Source organism: Pleurodeles waltl, chromosome 5 (genome assembly GCF_031143425.1).
Source record: "Pleurodeles waltl isolate 20211129_DDA chromosome 5, aPleWal1.hap1.20221129, whole genome shotgun sequence".
Lineage (NCBI taxonomy): Eukaryota > Metazoa > Chordata > Amphibia > Caudata > Salamandridae > Pleurodeles > Pleurodeles waltl.
Window position 1 is genome coordinate 1,867,918,334 of NC_090444.1, and position 20,004 is coordinate 1,867,938,337.

Consider the following 20,004-nt stretch of genomic DNA (forward strand, 5'->3'; position numbering starts at 1 on the left):
GTTCAGGACAGTATCACCCGTCTCCTGTAGGTCTCCCGTGGGGGGGGGGGGGGGGGGGGGGGGGGGGGGGGGGGGGGGTCATTTCCTTAATATCGCCTCTCTGCTTCCACCTTAAGAGGAGCTGGAACCATCATTAACATGCATTGCAAAGGGCCCAGTGAAATGTTGTCCCTGGGTTTCCCCTCCTAGTTTTTTTCTTCCTAAAATACTTCCTAGAATCAAGCTCTTTACTGCCCCTGGTGTTCTGCTCCATTTGAAAATGACCCGGCTTTTTTTTTTTGTGCCGAATTCCTTTACAATTCCATGCTTTGGATATTACCAAAAATAAAAGGCGCACTGGGAAACAACAACTGAATTTTCCATACAGATGGTCTTTTACAGAGATTCATAAACTAACATTATTATGAGATACAGCTCCCTAATCGATCCTTTGCTCGCAGGACACAGCTTGTAAACTTTAATTCTTGATAATTTAGTCTAAAACTGCTTTAGAGTGCAGCCTTCTGCCAAATAACCCTCCACTGCAGTCCCTTTAATGTCTCTTAGCTGAAGGGTGGCAGCTGGGCTACTGCCAGGGTGGGCGGGCTCGCCGTGGGGCCAGCAGGCTGCAGCCGGGCCAGTGATAGGATGGGCGGGCTCGCCGTGGGGCCAGCAGGCTGCAGCCGGGCCAGTGATAGGCTGGGCGGGCTCGCCGTGGGGCCAGCAGGCTGCAGCCAGGCCAGTGATAGGCTGGGCGGGCTCGCCGTGGGGCCAGCAGGCTGCAGCTGGGCTAGTGACAGGGTAGGTGTAGGAAAATACCATCTTGCCTGGCATGTTACCCCCATTTTTACTTGTGTGTATGTTTGTTTTTGCCGGTCTCACTGGGATCCTGCTAGCCAGGACCCCAGTGCTCATAGTATGTGCCCTGTATGTATTCCCTGTGTGATGACTAACTGTATCACTGAGGCTCTGCTAACCAGAACCTCAGTGTTTATGCTCTCTCTGCTTTTCACAATTGTCACTGCAGGCTACTGACAATTTTTAACTATTCTAATTTGCACACTGGAACACCCTTATAATTCCCTAGTATATGGTACTGAGGTACCCAGGGTACTGGGGTTCCAGGAGATCCCTATGAGCTGCAGAAATTCTTTTGCCACCCATAGGGAGCTCAGACAATTCTTACACAGGCCTGCCACTGCAGCCTGAGTGAAATAAAGCACACATTATTTCACAGCCTTTTTACACTGTACTTAAGTAACTTATAAGTCACCTATATGTCTAACCCTCACTTGCTGAAGGTTACGTGCAAAGTTACTAAGTGTGAGGGCACCCTGGTACTAGCCAAGGTGCCCCCACATTGTTCAGGGCAATTTCCCCGGGCTTTGTAAATGCAGGGACACCATTACACATGTGCACTACATATACGTCAATACCTATATGTAGCTTCACAATGGTAACTCCGAATATGGCCATGTAACATGTCTAAGATCATGGAATTGCCCCCCATGCCAAATCTGGTATTGGGGGGGCCAATCCCATGCATCCCTGGGGCTCCAGCATGGACCCCGGGTACTGCCAAACTAGCTCCCTGGGGTTTTCTCTGCAGCTACCGCTGCTGCCAACCCTCAGACAGGTTTCTGCCCTCCTGGGGTCTGGGCAGCCCAGTCCCAGGAAGGCAGAACAAAGGATTTCCTCTGAGAGCGGGTGTTACACCCCCTCCCTTTGGAAATAGGTGTTAAGAGCTGGGGAGGAGTAGCCTCCCCCAGCCTCTGGAAATGCTTTAAAGGACACAGATGGTGCCCTCGTTGCATAAGCCAGTCTACACCGGTTCAGGGATCCCCCAGGCCCTGCTCTAGCGCGAAACTGGACAAAGGAAAGGGGAGTGACCACTCCCCTGTCCATCAACACCCCAGGGGTGGTGCCCAGAGCTCCTCCAGTGTGTCCCAGACCCCTGCCATCTTGAATGCAGAGGTGTGAGGGCACAATGGAGACCTCTGAGTGGCCAGTGCCAGCTCCTCCAGTGTGTCCCAGACCCCTGCCATCTTGAATGCAGAGGTGTGAGGGCACAATGGAGACCTCTGAGTGGCCAGTGCCAGCAGGTGACGTCAGAGACCCCTCCTGATAGGCTCTTACCTGGTTAGGTAGCCAATCCTCCTCTGAAGGCTGTTTAGGGTCTCGCCTGTGGGTTTCTCGTCAGATAACAAAAGCAAGAGCTCGCCAGAGTTCCTCTGCATCTCTCTCTTCAACTTCTGCCAAGGATCCACCGCTGACTGCTCCAGGACGCCTGCAAAACCGCAACAAAGTAGCAAGACGACTACCAGCAACATTGTAGCGCCTAATCCTGCCGGCTTTCTCGACTGTTTCCTGGTGGTGCATGCTCTGAGGGCTGTCTGCCTTCAACCTGCACTGGAAGCCAAGAAGAAATCTCCAGTGGGTCGACGGAATCTTCCCCCTGCCAACGCAGGCACCAAACTTCTGCATCACCAGTCCTCTGGGTCCCCTCTCATCTTGACGAGGGTGGTCCCTGGAACACAGGACCTGGATCAAAGTGACCCAGACTGTCCAGTGGTCCTTCTGTCCAAATTTGGTGGAGGTAAGTCCTTGCCTCCCCACGCCAGACAGTAATCTTGTGTACTGTGTCATCTGCAGCTGCTAGGGCTTCTGTGCACTTTTGCAAGGAATCCTTCATGCACAACACAGCCCAGGTCCCCAGCACTCCATCCTGCATTGCTCAACTCGCTGAGTTGACCACCGACATTGTGGGACCCTCTTTTGTTGTGTTGAGACGACTGTGGTGCTCAGAATTCTTAAACGCCTGTTCAAGTGCTTCTGCGGGTGCTGCCTGCTTCTGCGTGGGCTCTCTGTGATGCTGAGCGCCCCCTCTGTCTCCTCCTCCAAGTGGCGACCTCCTGGTCCTTCCTGGGCCCAGACAGAGCCCAATTTCTTCAACCGCGACTCTTGCAGGTAGCAAGGCTTGTTTGCGGTCTTTCTGCATGGAAACAACTCTGCATCCTCCAGCACGCCATGGGACATCTTCTGACCAAAGGAGAAGTTCCTGGCATCTTCCGTTGTTGCAGAATCGTCAGCTTCTTCCACCCGGAGGCAGGCCTTTTCCACCTTCATCCGGGGTTTAGTGCGCTCCTGCCCCCCCTGGACACTTGCGTGACTGTCCAACTGGGTCTCCTTCCTTTACAGGTCCTCAGGTCCAGGAATCCATCTTCAGTGCTTTGCAGTCAGTTGTTGTGCTTGCAGAATCCCCTATCTCGACTTTACTTTCTTTCTGGGGTAGTAGGGTAACTTTACTCCTACATTTCAGGGTCTTGGGGTGGGATATGTTGGACACCATTAGTGTTTTCTTACACTCCAAGTGAACCTCTATACACTACTCTAGGCCTGGGGTCTATTTGTGGTTCGCATTCCACTTTTGGAGTATATGGTTTGTGTTGCCCCTAGGCCTATTGTCTCATATTGCATTGTATTGTGTTCTATAGCGTTTGCACAACTTTTGTAACTGTTTACTTACCTGATTTTGGTTTGTGTGTATATTTTGTGTATTTTACTTACCTCCTAAGGGAGTATATCCTCTGAGATACTTTTGGCACATTGTCACTAAAATAAAGTACTTTTATTTTTAGTAACTCTGAGTATTGTGATTCTTATGATATTGTGCTAAGTGATCTAAGTGGTATTGCATGAGCTTTGCACGTCTCCTAGTTCAGCCTAAGCTCCTAGAACACCTCTAATCGACTAATAAAGGATAACTTGACCTGGCACAAGGTGTAAGTACTACAAGGTACCTGCTATAAGCCTACAGTAGGCGTTTTCACCGTGGGGCCAGCAGGCTGCAGCTGCTGGGTGCCAGGGGCTGGACCAGAGCCATGCCAGGGATCACCAGCCTGCTGTGTCTGCTTAGCTGTCCTCGACAGCCATTACTGGCACTAGCAAGTCCTCTCTGCGGCACCTGGTAAGACCATCGCCTTACGCCGGGCATCAAGGTACATCATGTAAGAGGCTGTGCTGTGTGGCTGCGTCAGGCAGGCAGGGTTAAAGGTCATATGCAAACTGTGGCATGGTGAATCCAAGAATGATGGTGGTCAAAGGTTCTGGGCTGCAGTTGTGGTAGCAGAAGACAGTTAAACAATGTGCAGGCAGCCATTGTACTGGTGCTTGGATGTGACTGCTGAGGGTCTACTAGCAGCAGAGTGTCATGCAATGTGCGGCACATGCCCTATGAATGTGACTGCTGGTGGTATGCTGGCCGCATGGTGTCGTGTGATGTGCAGCACATGCCCTGGGTGTGACTGCTGAGGGTACGCTGGCCGCAGGGTGTCGTGTATGTTCAGCACATGCTCTGGGTGTGACTGCTGAGGGTCTACTAGCAGCAGAGTGTCATGCAATGTGCGGCACATGCCCTATGAATGTGACTGCTGGTGGTATGCTGGCCGCATGGTGTCGTGTAATGTGCAGCACATACCCTGGGTGTGACTGCTCAGGGTACGCTGGCCGCAGGATGTTGTGTAATGTGCAGCACAGGCCGTAGGTGTGACTGCTGAGGGTACGCTGGCCGCAGGGTGTTGTGTAATGTGCAGCACAGGCCCTGGCTGTGACTGCTCAGGGTACGCTGGCCGCAGGGTGTCGTGTAATGTGCAGCACATGCCCTGGGTGTGACTGCTGAGGGTACGCTGGCCGCAGGGTGTCGTGAAATGTGCAGCACATGCCCTGGGTGTGACTGCTGAGGGTACGCTGGCCGCAGGGTGTCGTGAAATGTGCAGCACATGTCCTGGGTGTGACTGCTGAGGGTATGCTGGCCGCAGGGTGTCGTGAAATGTGCAGCACATGCCCTGGGTGTGACTGATGAGGGTACGCTGGCCGCAGGGTGTCTGCTGAGGGTACGCTGGCAGCATGGTGTCGTGTATGTTCAGCACATGCCCTGGGTGTGACTGCTGAGGGTACGCTGGCAGCAGGATGTTGTGTAATGTGCAGCACAGGCCCTGGGTGTGACTGCTGAGGGTACGCTGGCCGCAGGGTGTTGTGTAATGTGCAGCACAGGCCCTGGCTGTGACTGCTCAGGGTACGCTGGCCGCAGGGTGTCGTGTAATGTGCAGCACATGCCCTGGGTGCGACTGCTGGGGGTACGCTGGCCGCAGGATGTTGTGTAATGTGCAGCACATGCCCTGGGTGTGACTGCTGAGGGTACGCTGGCCGCAGGGTGTCGTGTAATGTGCAGCACATGCCCTGGGTGTGACTGCTGAGGGTACGCTGGCAGCATGGTGTCGTGTATGTTCAGCACATGCCCTGGGTGCGACTGCTGGGGGTACGCTGGCTGCAGGGCGTCGTGTGATGTGCAGCACATGTCCTGGGTGTGACTGCTGGGGGTACGCTGGCAGCAGGGTGTCATGTATGTTCAGCACATGCCCTGGGTGCGACTGCTGGGGGTACGCTGGCTGCAGGGCGTCGTGTGATGTGCAGCACATGCCCTGGGTGTGACTGCTGAGGGTACGCTGGCCACAGGGTGTCGTGTAATGTGCAGCACATGCCCTGGGTGTGACTGCTGAGGGTACGCTGGCCGCAGGGTGTCGTGTAATGTGCAGCACATGCCCTGGGTGTGACTGCTGAGGGTCTGATGGCCGCAGGGTGTCGTGTAATGTGCAGCACATGCCCTGGGTGTGACTGCTGAGGGTACGCTGGCCGCAGGGTGTCGTGTAATGTGCAGCACATGCCCTGGGTGTGACTGCTGGGGGTACGCTGGCCGCAGGGTGTTGTGTAATGTGCAGCACAGGCCCTGGTTGTGACTGCTCAGGGTACACTGGCCGCAGGGTGTCGTGTAATGTGCAGCACATGCCCTGGGTGTGACTGCTGGGGGTACGCTGGCCCCAGGGTGTTGTGTAATGTGCAGCACATGCCCTGGGTGTGACTGCTGAGGGTACGCTGGCCGCAGGGTGTTGTGTAATGTGCAGCACAGGCCCTGGCTGTGACTGCTCAGGGTACGCTGGCCGCAGGGTGTCGTGTAATGTTCAGCACATGCCCTGGGTGTGATTGCTGAGGGTACGCTGGCCGCAGGGTGTCGTGTAATGTGCAGCACATGCCCTGGGTGGGCGTCGTGTAATGTGCAGCACAGGCCCTGGGTGTGACTGCTGAGGGTAAGCTGGCCGCAGGGTGCCGTGTAATGTGCAGCATATGCCCTGGGTGTGACTGCTGAGGGTACGCTGGCTGCAGCATGTCGTGTAATGTGCAGCACATGTCCTGGGTGTGACTGCTGGGGGTATGCTGGCTGCAGGGTGCCGTGTAATGTGCAGCCCATGCCCTGGGTGTGACTGCTGAGGGTATACTGGCCGCAGGGTGTCGTGTAACGTGCAGCACATGCCCTGGGTGCGACTGCTGAGGGTACACTGGCCGCAGGGTGTCGTGTAACGTGCAGCACATGCCTTGGGTGCGACTGCTGGGGGTACGCTGGCCGCAGGGTGTCATGTAATGTGCAGCACATACCCTGGTGTGACTGCTGGGGGAATGCTGGCTGCAGGGTTTCGTGTAACGTGCAGCACATGCCCTGGGTGTGACTGCTGAGGGTATGCTGGCCGCAGGGTGTCGTGTGATGTGCAGCACATGCCCTGGGTGTGACTGCTGAGGGTATGATGGCCGCAGGGTGTCGTGTATGTTCAGCACATGCCCTGGGTGTGACTGCTGAGGGTACGCTGGCCGCAGGGTGTCTGCTGAGGGTACGCTGGCCGCAGGGTGTCGTGACATGTGCAGCACATGCCCTGGGTGTGACTGCTGAGGGTACGATGGCCGCATGGTGTCGTGTGATGTGCAGCACATGCCCTGGGTGTGACTGCTGAGGGCATGCTGGCTGCAGGGCGTCGTGTGATGTGCAGCACATACCCTGGGTGTGACTGCTGAGGGTATGCTGGCGCAGGGTGTCGTGTAATGTGCAGCACATACCCTGGGTGTGACTGCTGAGGGTACGCTGGCCGCAGGGTGTCGTGAAATGTGCAGCACATGCCCTGGGTGTGACTGCTGAGGGTAAGCTGGCCACAGGGTGCCGTGTAATGTGCAGCACATGCCCTGGGTGTGACTGCTGAGGGTACGCTGGCCGCAGGGTGTCTGCTGAGGGTACGCTGGCCGCAGGGTGTCGTGTAATGTGCAGCACATGTCCTGGGTGTGACTGCTGGGGGTACGCTGGCAGCAGGGTGTCGTGTAATGTGTAGCACATGCCCTGGGTGTGACTGCTGAGGGTATGCTGGCCGCAGGGTGTCGTGTAATGTGCAGCACATGCCCTGGGTGTGACTGCTGGGGGTACGCTGGCCGCAGGGTGTCGTGTAATGTGCAGCACATGCCCTGTGTGTGACTGCTGGGGGTACGCTGGCCGGAGGGTGTCGTGTAATGTGCAGCACATACCCTGGGTGTGACTGCTGAGGGTACGCTGGCCGCAGGGTGTCGTGTAATGTGCAGCACAGGCCCTGGGTGTGACTGCTGAGGGTACGCTGGCCGCAGGGTGTTGTGTAATGTGCACCACAGGCCCTGGCTGTGACTGCTCAGGGTACGCTGGCCGCAGGGTGTCGTGTAATGTGCAGCACATGCCCTGGTTGTGACTGGTGAGGGTACACTGGCAGCACTGTGCAGCACATGCCCTGGGTGTGACTGCTGGGGGTATGCTGGCCGCAGGGTGTTGTGTAATGTTCAGCACATGCCCTGGGTGTGACTGCTGAGGGTACGCTGGCCGCAGGGTGTCGTGTAATGTGCAGCACAGGGCCTGGGTGTGACTGCTGGGGGTATGCTGGCCGCAGGGTGTCGTGAAATGTGCAGCACATGCCCTGGGTGTGACTGCTGAGGGTACGATGGCCGCATGGTGTCGTGTGATGTGCAGCACATGCCCTGGGTGTGACTGCTGAGGGCATGCTGGCTGCAGGGCGTCGTGTGATGTGCAGCACATACCCTGGGTGTGACTGCTGAGGGTATGCTGGCGCAGGGTGTCGTGTAATGTGCAGCACATACCCTGGGTGTGACTGCTGAGGGTACGCTGGCCGCAGGGTGTCGTGAAATGTGCAGCACATGCCCTGGGTGTGACTGCTGAGGGTAAGCTGGCCACAGGGTGCCGTGTAATGTGCAGCACATGCCCTGGGTGTGACTGCTGAGGGTACGCTGGCCGCAGGGTGTCTGCTGAGGGTACGCTGGCCGCAGGGTGTCGTGTAATGTGCAGCACATGTCCTGGGTGTGACTGCTGGGGGTACGCTGGCAGCAGGGTGTCGTGTAATGTGTAGCACATGCCCTGGGTGTGACTGCTGAGGGTTCGCTGGCCGCAGGGTGTTGTGTAATGTGCAACACATGCCCTGGGTGTGACTGCTGGGGGTACGCTGGCCGGAGGGTGTCGTGTAATGTGCAGCACATACCCTGGGTGTGACTGCTGAGGGTACGCTGGCCGCAGGGTGTCGTGTAATGTGCAGCACAGGCCCTGGGTGTGACTGCTGAGGGTACGCTGGCCGCAGGGTGTTGTGTAATGTGCACCACAGGCCCTGGCTGTGACTGCTCAGGGTACGCTGGCCGCAGGGGTTCGTGTAATGTGCAGCACATGCCCTGGGTGTGACTGGTGAGGGTACACTGGCAGCACTGTGCAGCACATGCCCTGGGTGTGACTGCTGGGGGTATGCTGGCCGCAGGGTGTTGTGTAATGTTCAGCACATGCCCTGGGTGTGACTGCTGAGGGTACGCTGGCCGCAGGGTGTCGTGTAATGTGCAGCACAGGGCCTGGGTGTGACTGCTGGGGGTATGCTGGCCGCAGGGTGTTGTGTAATGTTCAGCACATGCCCTGGGTGTGACTGCTGAGGGTACGCTGGCCGCAGGGTGTCGTGTAACGTGCAGCACAGGGCCTGGGTGCGACTGCTGGGGGTACGCTGGCCGCAGGGTGCCGTGTAACGTGCAGCACATGCTCTGGGTGTGACTGCTGAGGGTACGCTGGCCGCAGGGTGTTGTGTAATGTGCAGCACATGTCCTGGGTGTGACTGCTGGGGGTGTGCTGGCCACAGGGTGCCGTGTAATGTGCAGCACATGCCCTGGGTGTGACTGCTGAGGGTACGCTGGCCGCAGGGTGTCTGCTGAGGGTACGCTGGCCGCAGGGTGTCGTGTAATGTGCAGCACATGTCCTGGGTGTGACTGCTGGGGGTACGCTGGCAGCAGGGTGTCGTGTAATGTGTAGCACATGCCCTGGGTGTGACTGCTGAGGGTACGCTGGCCGCAGGGTGTCGTGTAATGTGCAGCACATGTCCTGGGTGTGACTGCTGGGGGTACGCTGGCAGCAGGGTGTCGTGTAATGTGCAGCACATGTCCTGGGTGTGACTGCTGAGGGTATGCTGGCCGCAGGGTGCCGTGTAATGTGCAGCACATGCCCTGGGTGTGACTGCTGAGGGTACGCTGGCCGCAGGGTGACTGCTGAGGGTACGCTGGCCGCAGGGTGTCGTGTAATGTGCAGCACAGGCCCTGGGTGTGACTGCTGAGGGTACGCTGGCCGCAGGGTGTTGTGTAATGTGCACCACAGGCCCTGGCTGTGACTGCTCAGGGTACGCTGGCCGCAGGGTGTCGTGTAATGTGCAGCACATGCCCTGGGTGTGACTGGTGAGGGTACACTGGCAGCACTGTGCAGCACATGCCCTGGGTGTGACTGCTGGGGGTATGCTGGCCGCAGGGTGTTGTGTAATGTTCAGCACATGCCCTGGGTGTGACTGCTGAGGGTACGCTGGCCGCAGGGTGTCGTGTAATGTGCAGCACAGGGCCTGGGTGTGACTGCTGGGGGTATGCTGGCCGAAGGGTGTTGTGTAATGTTCAGCACATGCCCTGGGTGTGACTGCTGAGGGTACGCTGGCCGCAGGGTGTCGTGTAACGTGCAGCACAGGGCCTGGGTGCGACTGCTGGGGGTACGCTGGCCGCAGGGTGCCGTGTAACGTGCAGCACATGCTCTGGGTGTGACTGCTGAGGGTACGCTGGCCGCAGGGTGTCGTGTAATGTGCAGCACATGTCCTGGGTGTGACTGCTGGGGGTGTGCTGGCCACAGGGTGCCGTGTAATGTGCAGCACATGCCCTGGGTGTGACTGCTGAGGGTACGCTGGCCGCAGGGTGTCTGCTGAGGGTACGCTGGCCGCAGGGTGTCGTGTAATGTGCAGCACATGTCCTGGGTGTGACTGCTGGGGGTACGCTGGCAGCAGGGTGTCGTGTAATGTGTAGCACATGCCCTGGGTGTGACTGCTGAGGGTACGCTGGCCGCAGGGTGTCGTGTAATGTGCAGCACATGTCCTGGGTGTGACTGCTGGGGGTACGCTGGCAGCAGGGTGTCGTGTAATGTGCAGCACATGCCCTGAGTGTGACTGCTGGGGGTACGCTGGCTGCAGGGTGTCGTTTAATGTGCAGCACATGTCCTGGGTGTGACTGCTGAGGGTATGCTGGCCACAGGGTGTCGAGTAACGTGCAGCACATGCCCTGGGTGCGACTGCTGAGGGTACGCTGGCCGCAGGGTGTCGTGTAACGTGCAGCACATGCCCTGGGTGCGACTGCTGAGGGTATGATGGCCGCAGGGTATTGTTTAATGTGCAGCACAGGCCCTGGGTGTGACTGCTGGGGGTACGCAGGCCGCAGGGTGTCATGTAATGTGCAGCACATGCCCTGGGTGTGACTGCTGGGGGTACGCTGGCAGCAGGGTGTCGTGTAACGTGCAGCACATGCCCTGGGTGCGACTGCTGAGGGTATGATGGCCGCAGGGTGTCGTGTAACGTGCAGCACATGCCCTGGGTGTGACTGCTGAGGGCATGCTGGCAGCAGGGTGTCGTGTAATGTGCAGCACATGCCCTGGGTGTGACTGCTGGGGGTATGCTGGCCGCAGGGTGTCGTGTGATGTTCAGCACATGCACAGGGTGTGACTGCTGGGGGTATGTTGGCCGCAGGGTGTCATGTGATGTGCAGCACATGCCCTGGGTGTGACTGCTGGTGGTATGCTGGCCGCAGGGTGTCGTGTGACGTGCACCACAGGCCCCGGGTGTGACTGCTGAGGGTATGTTGGCCGCAGGGTGTCGTGTAATGTGCAGCACATACACTGGGTGCGACTGCTGAGGGTATGCTGGCCGCAGGGTGTCATGTAAAGTGCAGCACATACACTGGGTGCGACTGCTGAGGGCATGCTGGCAGCAGGGTGTCGTGTAATGTGCAGCACATGCCCTAAGTGTGACTGCTGGGGGTATGCTGGCCGCAGGGAGTCGTGTAACGTGCAGCACATACAATGGGTGTGACTGCTGAGGGTATGCTGGCCGCAGGGTGTCGTGTGATGTTCAGCACATGCACAGGGTGTGACTGCTGGGGGTATGTTGGCCGCAGGGTGTCATGTGATGTGCAGCACATGCCCTGGGTGTGACTGCTGGTGGTATGCTGGCCGCAGGGTGTCGTGTGACGTGCACCACAGGCCCCGGGTGTGACTGCTGAGGGTATGTTGGCCGCAGGGTGTCGTGTAATGTGCAGCACATACACTGGGTGCGACTGCTGAGGGTATGCTGGCCGCAGGGTGTCGTGTAAAGTGCAGCACATACACTGGGTGCGACTGCGGAGGGTATGCTGGCCGCAGGGTGTCGTGTAAAGTGCAGCACATACACTGGGTGCGACTGCTGATTACGCTGGCCGCAGGGTGTCGTGTAAAGTGCAGCACATACACTGGGTGCGACTGCTGAGGGTACGCTGGCCGCAGGGTGTCGTGTAATGTGCAGCACATACAATGGGTGTGACTGCTGGGGGTACGCTGGCCGCAGGGTGTCGTGTAATGTGCAGCACATACACTGGGTGTGACTGGTGGGGGTACGCTGGCCGCAGGGTGTCGTGTAATGTTCTTTTTGCGTTTGTCACCCCAAGTGGGATGGGTATGCCCAGACATGGGTCCCGTGCTCACTATGCCACCAGATTCAAGCTAGCCTGGCTGAAGAGGGGTGATACACCAAAACTGGTCCCAGGATGCTTGTTTCTGGTCCAGGGAGGACCTGGTCTGGCAGTTCGGGCTGGACTGTTGCCATGGGGAACAGGGTCAACACTGATTTGCATATGACTGGGTCTAAACTGGGGTGGCATGGTGAGCAAAAAAGCTGATGGATTAAACCCAGATCTGTGACTGGGGTTGAATGTTTGATTTGTTCTACATTCCGTCCATCAACTGTTCTTTTTGCATGTGGCACCACATGCCTGGCTCCTGGGTCTGACTGCTGAGGGTACGCTGGCAGCTGATTGTCATGTAATGTGGCAGGACATGCCTCGGATCCTGGGCTTAACTGCTGAGAATGTGTTGGCAGCAGTGACAAAGCCAACAACTCTCCTAGGGGACGCCTCCTGCCTTTGCCAATGCTTGTTTTAAGGTTCTTCCAGGCTGGGGTCATTTTGAGAGGTGGTCCTTCCTGTACTCCACAGGTCATCTTTCTCAGCAGCTCCTACTCACCTTCTTCTGCTGAGGACAGTTATTCCATAGTTTGGAGGGTCGGAGAGCTTTGTCCCTTTACCTTGGCATGTCCAGCGGATGCAGGAAGTGAAGTCATTGACTTGTGACATCCGGAAGAGCAGGCAGGGGTAAGAGGCCTCCAGAGTGACCATCGCTAGTGGAATAAATGACCAGTGCTTTGAGGCTGCTGGACAAGTACTCAAGGAGCATACATGAGAGGAGTAAGCGTGGAACCTGGGCGTCAGAAGACCCGTCTCCCCAGGCCTCCGACAGTGCCTAGAACTGCCAGGAGGATGCTGGGAGTGCCAGGAGGATGTTGGGAGTGCCTGGGAATGCTAGGAGTGCCAGGAAGATGCTGGGAGTGCCAGGAGGATGTTGGGGGTGCCTAGAACTGCCAGGAGGATGTTGGGGGTGCCTAGAACTGCCAGGAGGATGTTGGGGGTGCCTGGGAATGCTGGGAGTGCCAGGAAAATGCTGGGAGTGCCAGGAGGACGCTAGGAGTGCCAGGTGGATGCTGCGAGTGCCAGGTGGATGCTGGGAGTGCCCCTCTAACCAGGCTTCTGACAGTACAGGGAGGATGCTGGGAGTGCCAGGAGGATGTTGGGAGTGCCTGGGAATGCTGGGAGTGCCAGGAGGAAGCTGGGAGTGCCAGGAGGACGCTAGGAGTGACAGGTGGATGCTGCGAGTGCCAGGTGGATGCTGGGAGTGCCCCTCTAACCAGGCTTCTGACAGTACAGGGAGCATGCTGGGAGTGCCAGGAGGATGTTGGGAGTGCCTGGGAATGCTGGGAGTGCCAGGAGGATGCTGGGAGTGCCAGGAGGACGCTAGTAGTGCCAGGTGGATGCTGCGAGTGCCTGGGAATGCTAGGAGTGCCAGGAGGATGCTGGGAGTGCCCCTCTCTCTGGGCTTCTAACAGTGCCTGGAGGATGCTGTGAGTGCCAGGAGGATGCTGGGAGTGCCCCTCTTTCCAGGCTTCTAACTGTACCAGGAGGATGCTGGGAGTGCCAGGAGGATGTGGTGAGTGCCAGGAGGAAGCTGGGAGTGCCAGGAGGACTCTAGGAGTGCCAGGTGGATGCTGCAAGTGCCAGGTGGATGCTGGGAGTGCCCCTCTAACCAGGCTTCTGACAGTACAGGGAGGATGCTGGGAGTGCCAGGAGGATGTTGGGAGTGCCTGGGAATGCTGGGAGTGCCAGGAGGATGCTGGGAGTGCCAGGAGGATGCTGTGAGTGCCAGGAGGATGTTGGGGGTGCCTGGGAGTGCCAGGAGGATGTTGGGAGTGCCTGGGAATGCTGGGAGTGCTAGGAAGATGCTGGGAGTGCCAAGAGGGCGCTAGGAGTGCCAGGTGGATGCTGCGAGTGCCAGGTGGATGCTGGGAGTGCCCCTCTAACCAGGCTTCTAACAGTGCCAGAGGATGCTGGGAGTGCCAGGGGGATGTCGGGGGTGCCTGGGAATGCTGGGAGTGCCAGGAGGACACTAGGAGTGCCAGGTGGATGCTGCCAGTGCCAGGTGGAGGCTGGGAGTGCCAGGGGGATGTTGGGGGTGCCTGGGAATGCTAGGAGTGCCAGGAGGATGCTAGGGGTGCCAGGAGGATGCTAGGGGTGCCAGGAGGATGCTGGGATTGCCCCTCTCTCCAGGCTTCTAACAGTACTGGGAGGATGCTGGGAGTGCCAGGAAGATGCTGGGAGTGCCAGGAGGGCGCTAGGAGTGCCAGGTGGATGCTGCGAGTGCCAGGTGGATGCTGGGAGTGCCAGGTGGATGCTGGGAGTGCCCCTCTAACCAGGCTTCTGACAGTACAGGGAGGATGCTGGGAGTGCCAGGAGGATGTTGGGAGTGCCTGGGAATGCTGGGAGTGCCAGGAGGATGCTGGGAGTGCCAGGAGGACGCTGGGAGTGCCAGGAGGACGCTAGGAGTGCCAGGTGGATGCTGCGAGTGCCTGGGAATGCTAGGAGTGCCAGGAGGATGCTGGGAGTGCCCCTCTCTCCGGGCTTCTAACAGTGTCTGGAGGATGCTGTGAGTGCCAGGAGGATGCTGGGAGTGCCCCTCTCTCCAGGTTTCTAACTGTACCAGGAGGATGCTGGGAGTGCCAGGAGGATGTGGTGAGTGCCAGGAGGATGCTGGGAGTACCAGGAGGATGCTGGGAGTGCCTGGAGGATGCTGGGGGTTCCAGGAGGATGCTATGAGTGCCAGGAGGATGCTGTGAGTGCCAGGAGGATGCTCGGAGTTCCAGGGGGATGCTGGGAGTGCCAGGGGAATGCTGGGAGTGCCAGGAGGATGCTGGGAGTGCCAAGAGGATGCTAGGAGTGCCAGGAGGATGGGAGTGCCAGGAGGATGCTAGGAGTGCCAGGAGGATGCTAGGAGTGCCAGGAGGATGCTGTGAGTGCCAGGAGGATGCTAGCGAGTGCCATGAGGATGGTGGGAGTGCCCCTCTCTCCAGGCTTCTAACAGTATGGGGAGGATGCTGGGAGTGCCAGGAGGATGCTGGCAGTGCCCCTCTCTCCAGGCTTCTAACAGTGCCTGGAGGAGGATGCAAGTGCCAGGAGGATGCTGGGAGTGCCAGGATGATGCTGGGAGTGTGCTGAGAGTACCAGGAGGATGCTAGGAGTGCTAGGAGGATGCTGGGAGTGCCAGGAGGATGCTGGGCGGGTGCTGCGAGTGCCAGGAGGATGCTAGGAGTGCTAGGAGGATGTTGGGAGTGCCTGGAGGATGCTGGGAGTGCCCCTCTCTCCGGGCTTCTAACAGTGCCAGGAGGATGCTGGGAGTGCCAGGAGGACGCTAGGAGTGCCAGGTGGATGCTGGGAGTGCCAGGAGGATGCTGGGTGTGTGCTGCGAGTACCAGGAGGATGCAGGAGTGCCAGGATGATGCTGGGAGTGCCAGGATGATACTGGGAGTGTGCTGCGAGTGCCAGGAGGATACTAGGAGTGCCAGGAGGATGCTAGGAGAGCCAGGAGTGCCAGGAGGATGCTGTGAGTGCCTGGAGGATGCTGTGAGTGCCAGGAGGATGCTGGGAGTGCCCCTCTCTCCAGGCTTCTAACAGTACTGGGAGGATGCTGGGAGTGCCAGGAGGATGCTGGCAGTGCCCCTCTCTCCAGGCTTCTAACAGTGCCTGGAGGAGGATGCAAGTGCCAGGAGGATGCTGGGAGTGCCAGGATGATGCTGGGAGTGTGCTGCGAGTACCAGGAGGATGCGGGAGTGCCAGGAGGATGCTGGGAGTGCCAGGATGATACTGGGAGTGTGCTGCGAGTGCCAGGAGGATGCTGGGAGTGCTAGGAGGATGCTGTGAGTGCCAGGAGGATGCTAGGAGTGCCCCTCTCTGCAGGCTTCTAACAGTGCCGGGAGGATGCTGGGAGTGCCCCTCTCTCCAGCCTTCTAACAGTGCCTGGAGGATGCTGAGAGTGTCAGGAGAATGCTGGCATTGCCCCTCTCTCCAGGCTTCTAACAGTGCCTGGAGGAGGATGCAAGTGTCAGGAGGATGCGGGAGTGCCAGGAGGATGCTGGGAGTGCCAGGATGATACTGGGAGTGTGCTGCGAGTGCCAGGAGGATGCTGGGAGTGCTAGGAGGATGCTGGGAGTGCCTGGAGGATGCTGGGAGTGCCAGGAGGATGATGTGAGTGCCAGATGGATGCTAGGAGTACCAGCCTGGTTCTGGGACCCAGGTGAGGTGGGCGGGGCCTGCACACACACTGTTGATGTGTGTCCGAGGAGGGACTCACCTCACAAGGACAGACTGGGATGGTGAGGAGTAGGACTAAGAGTACTGAATATCATCAGTCAGTACCACGAGTGTCCAGCAGGAGGCGCTACTGTGGTCTGTAAAGCGCCGGTGGCCTCTGCTTGGGTCACTCGCGGACTGGGTGTGGGCCACGGACTGCTGGGTGTGTGGTAACATCACTCGGGTGAGGACTGCAGGAGTGATGGGGTCTCAGTTTACTTATCTCTGACAATGTAGCGCCCAGAGACCGTGTGAGAGGTGATACCGGCGCTTTAAATGACACAAACACCATGCCTGACCTGCAGAGCAGACAGGAGAATTCCACCCCTTTAAGCCGCTTTCCCGGGCTCCATTTACCTGGATTTTCACGGCGATGACCACAGAGTTCAGCTCCTTGTCCAGCTCCCTCAGCACGGTGAGCTTCTTCAGCGTCAAACTGCAGAGCCTGGAGGAGACACAAAGCAAAGCTTAGCGAGGCGCTATACGGGCGCAAGCGCTATGTCCACGTGTATTGTATTGTATTGTAATCGTATTTATATAGCGCTTACTACCCCTGACGAGGCGTCGAAGCGCTTTTCGATGAGTAGCACGCTACTCCGGTACCCAACAAGAATTAGTGATGGATTAGTATAATTTAATAAGGAGTACAGTTTTAGTATTATTATGAGTTAATTTGAGTTGCGGATATGAGAGTTTGTTAGTTAGATTGACTGGAGTAATGGAGGGTGCCGGCTCGGGGGCTGAGGGAAGGCTGGGGGGGGGGAAGGATAAAATTAACCTGGTTTAGGGGAGTTTAGAGGATTGCTGCAGCTGGGCGGGGTGCGAGCAGAACAGCCATCGCTGCAGGGAAGGGTGCCAGCCGGCCCACCGTGTGATGCTTGCTCCAGAGTACTGCAGGCTGGCAATGCTGCACACCTGCCACTGTGGTACCACAAACAGGACACCCCTCTGTGACCTGCTCCACTTCCGCTCAGCTCATAGTGAGAGGTCCTCCGACACCCAGAGTACTCTCTACTATTCTCTTACAAGTACAGCATCCCTGCTGAGTACCACCGCAGTACTCTTGGACTGAACTACCACTCCCTAGCAGGGCTGCTGTACTTGTAACCGAACAGTACCGGCTCTTCTAAGTACCACCGCAGTACTCTTGGACTGAACTACCACTCCCTAGCAGGGCTGCTGTACTTGTAACGGAATAGTACCGGATCTTCCGAGTACCACTGCAGTACTCTTGAACTGAACTACCACTCCCTAGCAGGGCTGCTGTACTTGTAACCGAACAGTACCGGCTCTTCTAAGTACCACCGCAGTACTCTTGGACTGAACTACCACTCCCTAGCAGGGCTGCTGTACTTGTAACGGAATAGTACCGGATCTTCCGAGTACCACTGCAGTACTCTTGAACTGAACTACCACTCCCTAGCAGGGCTGCTGTACTTGTAACGGAATAGTACATGCTCTTCCGAGTACCACTGCAGTACTCTTAGGCTGAACTACCACTCCCTAGCAGGGCTGCTGTACTTGTAACCGAACAGTACCGGCTCTTCTAAGTACCACCGCAGTACTCTTGGACTGAACTACCACTCCCTAGCAGGGCTGCTGTACTTGTAACCGAACAGTACCGGCTCTTCTAAGTACCACCGCAGTACTCTTGGACTGAACTACCACTCCCTAGCAGGGCTGCTGTACTTGTAACGGAATAGTACCGGATCTTTCGAGTACCACAGCAGAACTCTTGGACTGAACTACCACTCCCTAGCAGGGCTGCTGTACTTGTAACCGAACAGTACCGGCTCTTCCGAGTACCACTGCAGTACTCTTGGACTGAACTACCACTCCCTAGCAGGGCTGCTGTACTTGTAACCAAACAGTACCGGCTCTTCTAAGTACCACCGCAGTACTCTTGGACTGAACTCCCACTCCCTAGCAGGGCTGCTGTACTTGTAACGGAATAGTACCGGATCTTTCGAGTACCACCGCAGTACTCTTGGACTGAACTACCACTCCCTAGCAGGGCTGCTGTACTTGTAACCGAACAGTACCGGCTCTTCTAAGTACCACCGCAGTACTCTTGGACTGAACTACCACTCCCTAGCAGGGCTGCTGTACTTGTAACGGAATAATACCGGATCTTCTGAGTACCACTGCAGTACTCTTGAACTGAACTACCACTCCCTAGCAGGGCTGCTGTACTTGTAACCGAACAGTACCGGCTCTTCTAAGTACCACCGCAGTACTCTTGGATTGAACTACCACTCCCTAGTAGGGCTGCTGTACTTGTAACGGAATAGTACCGGATGTTTCGAGTACCACTGCAGTACTCTTGGACTGAACTACCACTCCCTAGCAGGGCTGCTGTACTTGTAACCGAACAGTACCGGCTCTTCTAAGTACCACCGCAGTACTCTTGGACTGAACTACCACTCCCTAGCAGGGCTGCTGTACTTGTAACCGAACAGTACCGGCTCTTCCGAGTACCACTGCAGTACTCTTGGACTGAACTACCACTCCCTAGCAGGGCTGCTGTACTTGTAACCGAACAGTACCGGCTCTTCTAAGTACCACCGCAGTACTCTTGGACTGAACTACCACTCCCTAGCAGGGCTGCTGTACTTGTAACGGAATAGTACCAGATCTTTCGAGTACCACCGCAGTACTCTTGGACTGAACTACCACTCCCTAGCAGGGCTGCTGTACTTGTAACCGAACAGTACCGGCTCTTCTAAGTACCACTGCAGTGCTCTTGGACTGAACTACCACTCCCTAGCAGGGCTGCTATACTTGTAACGGAATAGTACTGGATCTTCTGAGTACCACTGCAGTACTCTTGAACTGAACTACCACTCCCTAGCAGGGCCGCTGTACTTGTAACCGAACAGTACCGCTCTTCTAAGTACCACCGCAGTACCCTTGGACTGAACTACCACTCCCTAGCAGGGCTGCTGTACTTGTAACGGAATAGTACCGGATCTTTCGAGTACCACCGCAGTACTCTTGGACTGAACTACCACTCCCTAGCAGGGCTGCTGTACTTGTAACCGAACAGTACCGGCTCTTCTAAGTACCACTGCAGTACTCTTGGACTGAACTACCACTCCCTAGCAGGGCTGCTGTACTTGTAACCGAACAGTACCGGCTCTTCTAAGTACCACCGCAGTACTCTTGGACTGAAATACCACTCCCTAGCAGGGCTGCTGTACTGTTAACAGAATAGTACATGCTCTTCCGAGTACCACTGCAGTACTCTTAGGCTGAACTACCTCTCCCTAGCAGGGCTCCTATAGTTAACAGTATAGCACCGCTGTTACCCGCACCACTGCAGTACCCGGAGTCAGACAGGACCAAGACGCCCTAGCAGTGAGTGAATACTCAGTTCCTAGGAGGGCTCCTGTGCTCTCGGGGGTACAGTGAGGCACAGCGCTGGGCCCCTGCACCTCTTCTGAGAGGATCCCTCCTGTGGGGGGGCTGTGCACCCCAGCAGAGCTGCTGCTGAATGCCCGGTACAGAAGGAGTGTTCCCCCAGTGTCTGCTGAGCTCTGAGCAGCAGGGCTCCCCTGGACAGTATGCCACTGATGGCTGTTTCAGTCTCAGCAAAGATGCCAGTGTGAGAATGGGCACCAGCCACCGGTGCCTACTGAATGGTAACTTAGGTGAATGTCCCGCCCCCCACACCCCAAACACTGCTCAGACCCTCCCTGTGAAAGGAGGGGGCAGAAAAGGGCATCTGTCCTGTTCCTCGCCCAACCTCCTGCCCTCAAGAGCTTCAATGCCAACCACAGTTCTCTCTCACCAGCTAATCTCACTGAGATACGCCGGGTACAATCCACCCCCCCCCTCGTGCCGCATATGACACCGCATAAG

General features: G+C 57.3%; 1 protein-coding gene across 2 annotated transcripts in view; it reads right to left on the reverse strand.

The window, feature by feature from the left end:
- LOC138296905 (phosphofurin acidic cluster sorting protein 2-like) overlaps positions 1-20,004 on the reverse strand; it is a 617,149-nt gene that overhangs the window by 426,323 nt on the left and 170,822 nt on the right. For both annotated transcript variants that reach the window (XM_069236419.1, XM_069236418.1), the window contains exon 2: positions 16,501-16,588. In XM_069236419.1, coding sequence (XP_069092520.1) covers positions 16,501-16,588 — 88 coding nt within the window. The remainder of the gene's footprint in view (positions 1-16,500; positions 16,589-20,004) is intronic.